The 7,369-nt window shown below is 70.9% G+C and overlaps 3 protein-coding genes across 3 annotated transcripts; 2 read left to right on the top strand and 1 right to left on the bottom strand.

Annotated features, from left to right (window-relative positions):
* Positions 1-1,001: 1,001 nt before the first annotated feature.
* Positions 1,002-2,113, top strand: LOC136994437 (cytochrome c oxidase subunit 5B, mitochondrial-like). Its single transcript, XM_067312251.1, is given in 4 exon segments — positions 1,002-1,023; positions 1,026-1,094; positions 1,198-1,271; positions 2,009-2,113. Coding segments are annotated over 4 exon segments (270 nt in total).
* A 524-nt stretch (positions 2,114-2,637) lies between these two features.
* LOC136994452 (beta-centractin-like) lies at positions 2,638-5,231 on the bottom strand. The gene is given in 13 exon segments (XM_067312283.1): positions 2,638-2,777; positions 2,870-2,910; positions 2,984-3,045; positions 3,131-3,305; positions 3,394-3,486; positions 3,560-3,634; positions 3,636-3,777; positions 3,860-3,903; positions 3,905-3,985; positions 4,080-4,205; positions 4,319-4,394; positions 4,498-4,562; positions 5,116-5,231. Coding segments are annotated over 13 exon segments (1,131 nt in total). The 5' UTR covers positions 5,164-5,231; the 3' UTR covers positions 2,638-2,674.
* Positions 5,232-6,029: 798 nt separating this feature from the next.
* Positions 6,030-7,053, top strand: PURB (purine rich element binding protein B). Its single transcript, XM_067312349.1, has one exon. It carries the CDS (start codon positions 6,030-6,032, stop codon positions 7,035-7,037), a length of 1,008 nt encoding a protein of 335 aa, XP_067168450.1. The 3' UTR covers positions 7,038-7,053.
* The last annotated feature ends 316 nt before the right edge of the window (positions 7,054-7,369 follow it).

The raw sequence follows: 7,369 nt of genomic DNA, 5'->3' as shown, positions 1-7,369 counted from the left end.
TAGGAGGGGTTGGGGAATGGAGGATGAAGGGGGATGGATGGAGGGAATGAAGGAGGGATGGTGTGGGGAATGAAGGCAGGATGGAGGGGGGTGGAGGGGGGATTGAGGGGGAATGGATGGGAGTATGGATGGAGGATGAAGGGGGATGGGTGGGGATGAAGGAGAAATGGATGGAGGGATGAAGGACAGATGGGTGGGGGATGAGGCAGGGCTGGAATGGAGGGTGGATGGAGGATGAAGAGAGGATGGATGGAGGGATGGATGGGGTGAAGGGGGGATGGATGGGGGAATGAAGAAGAGGATGGATGGGGTGGATGGGGGATGAAAGGGGGATAGATGGAGGATGAAGGGGGGTGGATGGGGATGAAGGGGGGTGGATGGAGGATGAAGGGGGGGATGGATGGAGGATGAAGGGGGGATGGATGGGGGATGAAGGGGGGGATGGATGGGGGAATGAAGAGAGGATGGATGGGGGATGGATGGAGGATGAAGACAGGATGGATGGAGGATGGATGGGGGAATGGATGGGGGGAATGAAGGGGGGATGGATGGGGAATGAAGGGGGGATGGATGGGGGGATGAAGGGGGGATGGATGGAGGATGAAGGGGGGATGGACGGGGGGGTGAAGGGGGGAATGGATGGGGGAATGAAGGGGGGGTGGATGGAGGATGAAGGGGGGGATGGATGGGGGGTGAAGGGGGGATGGATGGGGGATGAAGGGGGAGGAGGGGGACTGCAGGGTGGCCCCGGAGGTGGGGGGCGGAGTCCCACTGCCCCACCGCCCCGCCCACCCGGAGGTGGGGGCGTGGTTTGCCGTTGCCAGGGGCGGGGTTTGGGTTACTAGGGGCGGGGCTCCGTTTTGCAGGGGGGCGTCTCAGGGGCGGGGGCCCGCGCGGATGGGGCCGGGCCGGGCCGCGCGGCGCTCCGCCCGCGCCGGAAAGCGCCGCTCGCTTCCGCTTCCGCCGCCGGAAGCGCCGAGTGCCCGCCGCCGCTGCTCGTCATGGCGTCAAGGTTACTGCGGTGTGCGCGGCCTGCGGGCTGCCGCCCGCCCTGCCCGCCCGCGCCGTGCCCGCCCGCCACCTCGCCGTGCCCGGTGAGTCCCGGGGGGGCTGGGGGGGGGAGCGGAGCGCCGGGATGGGGGCGGAGGGGGGGGGGGTGGCAGCCGTCGGTCTGACGGGCCGCGCCGTTGCCCGCAGGCGGCCTGGCCAGCGACGAGGAGCAGGCGACGGGGCTGGAGCGGAAGGTGCTGCAGGCCATGAACAAGGGCCTGGTGAGTGCGGCACCGGGGGGGGCCGCGGGGATTTGGGGGGGGGGGGGGAGTCCCCGGGGGGGGGTCAGGGATGGGGTGTCCTCGGGGACTGGGGTTTTGGGGGAGCTCAGGAATTTGGCGGAGGGGGTTGTTTGAGTCCCCGGGAGAAGCTCAGGTCGTGGGGGGGAGCTCAGAGATTTGGGGGGGGTCAAGTCCCGAGGGGGGGGGGGCTCAAGGATGGGGTGTCCTTGGGGATGGGGGGGGGCTTGGAGATTTGGGGGGGGTTGACTGGCCCGGGGGGGGAGCGCAGGAATTTGGGGGTTGAATCCTGGGGGGTGGGGGTGAGCTCAGGGCTGGGGGAGCTGGAGATTTGCGGGGGGGGGGGCGGTCGGCCTCTAGGGGAGCTCAGGGATGGGGTGTCCTTGGGGGCGAGAGACTTGGGGGAGCTCAGAAATTTGGGGAGGGGGAGGGTTGAGTCCTGGAGAAGCTCAGGGATGAGGTTTTTCCATGTGGATTGGGGGGGGGAGATAGTTGGGTGGGGGGCAAGTCCTTGGAGGGGGTGGACCTCAAGGACAGGGGGGTTTTTGGGGCAGCTCAGAAATTTGGGGGGGGGGAGCTTGAGGATGGGGAAGGCTCAGAAATTTTTGGGGGGGGGTCGAGTCCTGGTGGGGTAGGGGGGCAGGCAGCTGGGAGGGGGGGGGCTAGGGATGCTGCCCACCCACTGACCCCCCCCGGCCCCCTCCCCCCCCCCCCGGCAGGACCCCTACAGCATGTTCCGCCCCAAACGCTACGCGGGGACCAAGGAGGACCCCAACCTGGTGCCCTCCATCAGCAACAAGCGCATCGTGGGGCTGCGTCTGTAAGTGCCCTCCCACCCCTCCCTCTCCTCCCTTTGCCGCGGGGGGGGGGGTCCTACCGGGCCCCCCCCTCCCTGACCGCCTTCCCCCCCCCCCCCCCCCCCCCACGTGTCAGGCGAAAGAGGACAACAGCTGCGTCGTCTGGTTCTGGCTGCACAAGGGCGAGGCGCAGCGGTGCCCCTCCTGCGGCGCCCACTACAAGCTGATTTCCCCATGAGCTGCCGCACTGAGGGCGCCGGGGGCCCAGCGGAGCCGCCGCCACGGCGCCCTTTCCCCCCCCCTTCCCCCCGAACCCCCCCCCTTCAAAAAAACCCTTTCCTTAAATAAAGAGTCGTTGTGTGGAAACCCGCCCCCCACCCTTGCTCCCATCCGCGCCGCCCCCACAGGAGAGGCTCAAGGCGGACGACACCGCAGCGGAGCCCGGCGGTTAATTTATAATTATTACTCTAGTGAATTTACAAAAAGAAGAAAAAGGAAAAAAAAATACAGGCAACTGTGTTAAATTATTGTACATGGCGGTGGGGGGGGGGGACGGGGGGGGGGGGGGACGTGAGCCCCCGGCCCTTGCTAAAACGTCTTCCGGTGGATGGCCCGCGCCCCGTCCTCCTCGTACTCCTTCTTGGACACCCACATCTTCTTGAAGGTGTCCAGCGAGGCCAGGATGGAGCCGCTGCGGTGGGGGGGGGGGTCAGAGGGAGGGTGAGCCAGGGGGGGGGGTCGTGGGGGGGGGTCACGGGGGGCAAGGAGGGGGGGGGCGCTTACCCGATCCACGTGGAGTACAACCGCTCCTGCGGCGCCGAGATCTGCAAGAGAGGCCGGCGTCAGCGGGGCGCCGGCCGGGTGACGCGGCGCGTTGCGTCCCGGCCCCCCCCTCACCTTGATTTTGATGTCTTTGGGGGCCAATTTCTTCACCTCGCTGAGCAGCCGGTCCCCAAAACCTGGGGGGGGAGGGAGAAACGTAGGGGGGGGGACGTTAGCGGTGGCAGCGGGGACCCCCACACGGGGATGGGGGGTGACAGGCACCTTTGAAGAGGGTGGAGCCGCCGGAGAGGACGATGTTGGCGAAGAGCGTGCGGCGCAGGTCCAGGTCGGACTTCTGGATGGCGAAAGCCAGCACCTCGTGGATGCCCTCGCTCTCGTCGCCGATGAGATCCGGTTGGAAAAGCAGTTCCGGAGCTCGGAAGCGAGCCGGCCCCACCTGCGCACGGGTGACACCGGCTGATGGAGCTGTTCCCCGTTGGGGGGGGATGCTCGCGTCCGGCTCCCCCCCCTTCCCAGCTACTCACGTCCAGCGTGCTGCCGTCGGGCAGGGTGTACTGCACCTTCTCCGTCTCCAACGCCTCGTCCTTCTGGGGGTTGATGGAGAGGTAGCAGGCTCGCTGCGGAGAGAAACGGGGGGGTCAACGGAGGCCCCCCAACACCCCCCTGACCCCCCCCCCGGCCCCAGCTCACCTCCTTGATGGTCCTGACCACCTCGAATTCGGCCGAGGTGTGGAAATCGGAGCCTTCCTTACGCAGCAGTAGCCGGAAGGTAGCGCGAGACGTCCCGCCCGGCCACGTCCACCCGCATGATGGAGTGAGGCATGGCGAAGCCCTCGTAGATGGGCACGGCGTGCGTCACCCCGTCGCCCGCGTCCAGCACCACCCCCGTGGTGCGGCCCGTGGCGTACCTGCGCGGTGGTGGGGGAACGGAGCCGTCGGCGGTGGCCTCTTGGCCACCTTCGTCCCCCCCCCTTCCAGCCCCACACTCACAGGCTGAGCACGGCTTGCATGGAGATGAAGAGCGCCGGCACGTTTGAAGGTCTCGAAGAAGACCTCGGCCACCTTCTCCCGGTTCTTGCTGGGGTTGAGGGGCGCCTCGGTGAGCAGCACCGGGTGCTGGGTGAGCAGAGGGTGGGGGTGAGGGTGCAGTGGGGACGTGGCCCACCCCCCCCCCCGCACTCCAACCCTGCGCGCCCGCCGGGGTCGCTACCTCCTCGGAGAAGGTCTGGAGCTGGTCCTTGGAGTAGACGTACTGCCAGATGCGCTCCATGTCGTTCCAGTCGCGCACCACGCCGTGCTCCATGGGGTAGCGGATGGCCAGGAGGCCCCGGTGCTCCTGGCGGGGCGGAGGCGGCGCTCGGCGGGGGACCCGAATTCACCCCCCCCCCCTTCCCCACCCAGCACCCCCATCCTTGGGTGCTCCCCCCAGCCCACCCCACGCCGCGGTACCTCAGCTTTGGGCCCGATGAAGAGGTCGCCCTCCAGCGCCCCGGCCATGACGCGGACATGCTTCGGGCGGCCCACGCTGGCGGGAGGCGAGGGGGGGGGTGAGAGGGGGTGCGAGGGTGGCCCCCACCCGCCGCCCCCCCCAGGGGAAGGGGGTGCCCCCCTCCCCCCCCGATACTCACTAGTTGGGGAAGCAGTACTTGGGGATCTGGTCGCCGGCGAAGCCAGCCTTCACCACCCCCGAGCCCTGCGGGGACGGGGCAAGGAGCCTAGAACCCCAGTTCTAGAGCAGGGTGTCTTCCGCCACCCACCCAGCTCTCCTCTCCCGGCTGTGCTAGACCCCTTCCCCCCCCCCCAGCCCAACTCCAGAGCAGGGCTCAACCATGGTGTCTGGAGTGCAGGAGTCCCTCCTGATCTAGAACGTGACCTAGAACACGGTGGGTCCCCACCTTGCCAGACCACATGTGTCCGCCCCCTGCTCTAGACCACAGGGTCCCCCCTCCTCACCCAGACCATAACCCCCCCCCCAAGCTCTAGACGCTGAGGTCCAGCTCCCTGGGGTCCCCCCCAGTTCTAGACCTCAGCCCCCCCCCCCGGCTGATCTAGAACTCAGCCCCTCCCCCCCAACAAGGGACAACCCCCCCCGAAGAGATGCCTGGATTGGGGGGGGGGCAGCTCTAGACAGCCCCCTCCCCGCTCTGCCCCCCCGCTCCAGGCCCCGCCCCCCGCTCCAGACCCCGGAGCCCTCCCGCCCCCCCCCCACCCGCGCCCCCCTCCCGCTCCAGCCGGCGCGGGCTCACGTTGTCGATGACGACAGGCTGGTTGGCGATGACGTCGTAGGCTTCCATGCCGGCGGGCCCGCCGCCCGCTCGCTGTGCGGGGCTCGGCGCTGGACGCGGCTCCGGGCGACGCTCCCCTCCCCTCCCCTCCCCTCCCTTCCTCCCCCGCCCCCCGCGGCCCCGCGCGCAGCCTACCCCGCCCGCCGCGCCCAGCCAATGGGAGCCCGCTCGCCGCGCGATTGACAGCGGGAGCGCCCGAGCGGGAAGCAGCGCGGCGGGCGGGGCCGCCGCCTGACAGCCGCCCAATGGGCGCGCCGCGGGGGCGGGCCTTCCGCATCAAGCCTGGCTGCGCCGCGCGGCCGGGGAGGGAGGCGGGGAAGGGGTGATGTCATGGCTCCGCTCTTAAAGGGACCGCGCACCCCGGGGGTGGGAGGGGGGAGGAATTTGGGGGTGTCCGGGGGAACTGGGGGAGTTTGGGGGTGCCCGGGAGAATTGGGGGTGCCCGGGGAATGGGAGATTTTGGGGGTGCCCGGAGGAACTGGGGTGCACAGGGTGGGGGGGGTGCCCGGGGGCGGGGACTGCCGAGGACGGGGGGTGCAGGGGGAGGGGCTTCGTCGAAGGAGGCGGAGCCTCGCCGGGGCGGGGCGGGGTTTCGCCGCGCGGCAGAGGGCGCGCGGGGACGCCGCGGGCGGGGCCTGGCCGCTCACGTGACGGGAGGGGGGGGACACGCGCGCGAGCGCGCGCCGGGGGCGGTGGAGTGCGGCGGTGACGTCACCCCTGTCGCAGAGGGGCGGGGAGGGCGGGGGGAGCCGGCGGGCGGGCGCGCGCGCGCGGGGGGAGCCGGCGGCGGGGGGGAGGGGGGGGCGGCGCGGGGGCGCGCGCCGGAAGCCGGGCGGGCGCGCGCGCGGAAGGCGCGGGGCGGGCGGGCGGGCAAGATGGCGGACGGGGACAGCGGCAGCGAGCGCGGCGGCAGCGGCAGCGGCAGCGGCGGCGGCGGCGGCGGGTTCGCGGGGCCCCGCGGCGGCGGCGGTCCGGGGGCCGGCGGCGGCCCGGAGCAGGAGACGCAGGAGCTGGCCTCGAAGCGGCTCGACATCCAGAACAAGCGGTTCTACCTGGACGTCAAGCAGAACGCCAAGGGCCGCTTCCTCAAGATCGCCGAGGTGGGCGCCGGCGGCTCCAAGAGCCGCCTCACGCTCTCCATGGCCGTGGCCGCCGAGTTCCGCGACTACCTGGGCGACTTCATCGAGCACTACGCGCAGCTGGGGCCCTCCAGCCCCGAGCAGCTGGCGCAGGCCGCGGGCCCCGCCGGCGAGGACGGCGCTGGCCCTGGGCCCCGGCGGGCCCTCAAGAGCGAGTTCCTGGTGCGGGAGAACCGCAAGTACTACCTGGACCTGAAGGAGAACCAGCGCGGGCGCTTCCTCCGCATCCGCCAGACCGTCAACCGCGGCCCCGGCGGCCCCGGCGGCTTTCCCGGCGGCCCGCCGGGTCTGCAGAGCGGCCAGACCATCGCCCTGCCCGCCCAGGGCCTGATCGAGTTCCGCGACGCCCTGGCCAAGCTCATCGACGACTACGGCGGCGAGGAGGACGAGCTGGGCGGCCCCGGGGGCGGCGGGCCGGGCGGCGGGGGGCTCTACGGCGAGCTGCCTGAGGGCACCTCCATCACCGTGGACTCCAAGCGCTTCTTCTTCGACGTGGGCTGCAACAAGTACGGCGTCTTCCTGCGGGTGAGCGAGGTGAAGCCATCCTACCGCAACGCCATCACCGTGCCCTACAAGGCCTGGGCCAAGTTCGGCGGCGCCTTCTGCCGCTACGCCGAGGAGATGCGCGACATCCAGGAGCGCCAGCGGGACAAGCTCTACGACCGCCGCGCCGGGCCGCCGGGGCCGGGCAGCGGCAGCGGGGCCGGCGACGACTCCGACGGCGACGACGTGGACGACGACTGAGCCCCCCCCCCCCTCCCCTTCCCCGTGCCCCCGACGCCCTCCCTTCCCCCCCCCCCCACCCGCCCCCCCTGCCCCAGCCCGGGCCCCCCTTCCCCTCCTCGCCGCTGGGGCTGGCGACGCGGTGAAGGGGGCCCCGAGCGCCTCCCCTTCCCCCCCCCCCGCTCCGCCATCGGAGAGAGAGAGAAACCGGCCCGACCGCAGACACCGACCACGTCCCTCCCTCCTCCACGCACACATACACACACACACACACACACACACACACACATGCCGACCTGCACCGCCGCGGGGCAGCCCCGTCACCCACCGGGACAAGCCACCGCTGTCCCGAG

The sequence above is a fragment of the Apteryx mantelli genome, chromosome 29 (assembly GCF_036417845.1).
Source record: "Apteryx mantelli isolate bAptMan1 chromosome 29, bAptMan1.hap1, whole genome shotgun sequence".
Lineage (NCBI taxonomy): Eukaryota > Metazoa > Chordata > Aves > Apterygiformes > Apterygidae > Apteryx > Apteryx mantelli.
Note: the sequence above shows the minus strand (reverse complement) of the source record. Positions and strands in the feature narration are given on the sequence as shown.

Bases quoted from the DNA above. Each gene is read 5' to 3' on its own strand.
- PURB (XM_067312349.1), top strand. From the start codon at position 6,030: ATGGCGGACGGGGACAGCGGCAGCGAGCGCGGCGGCAGCGGCAGCGGC.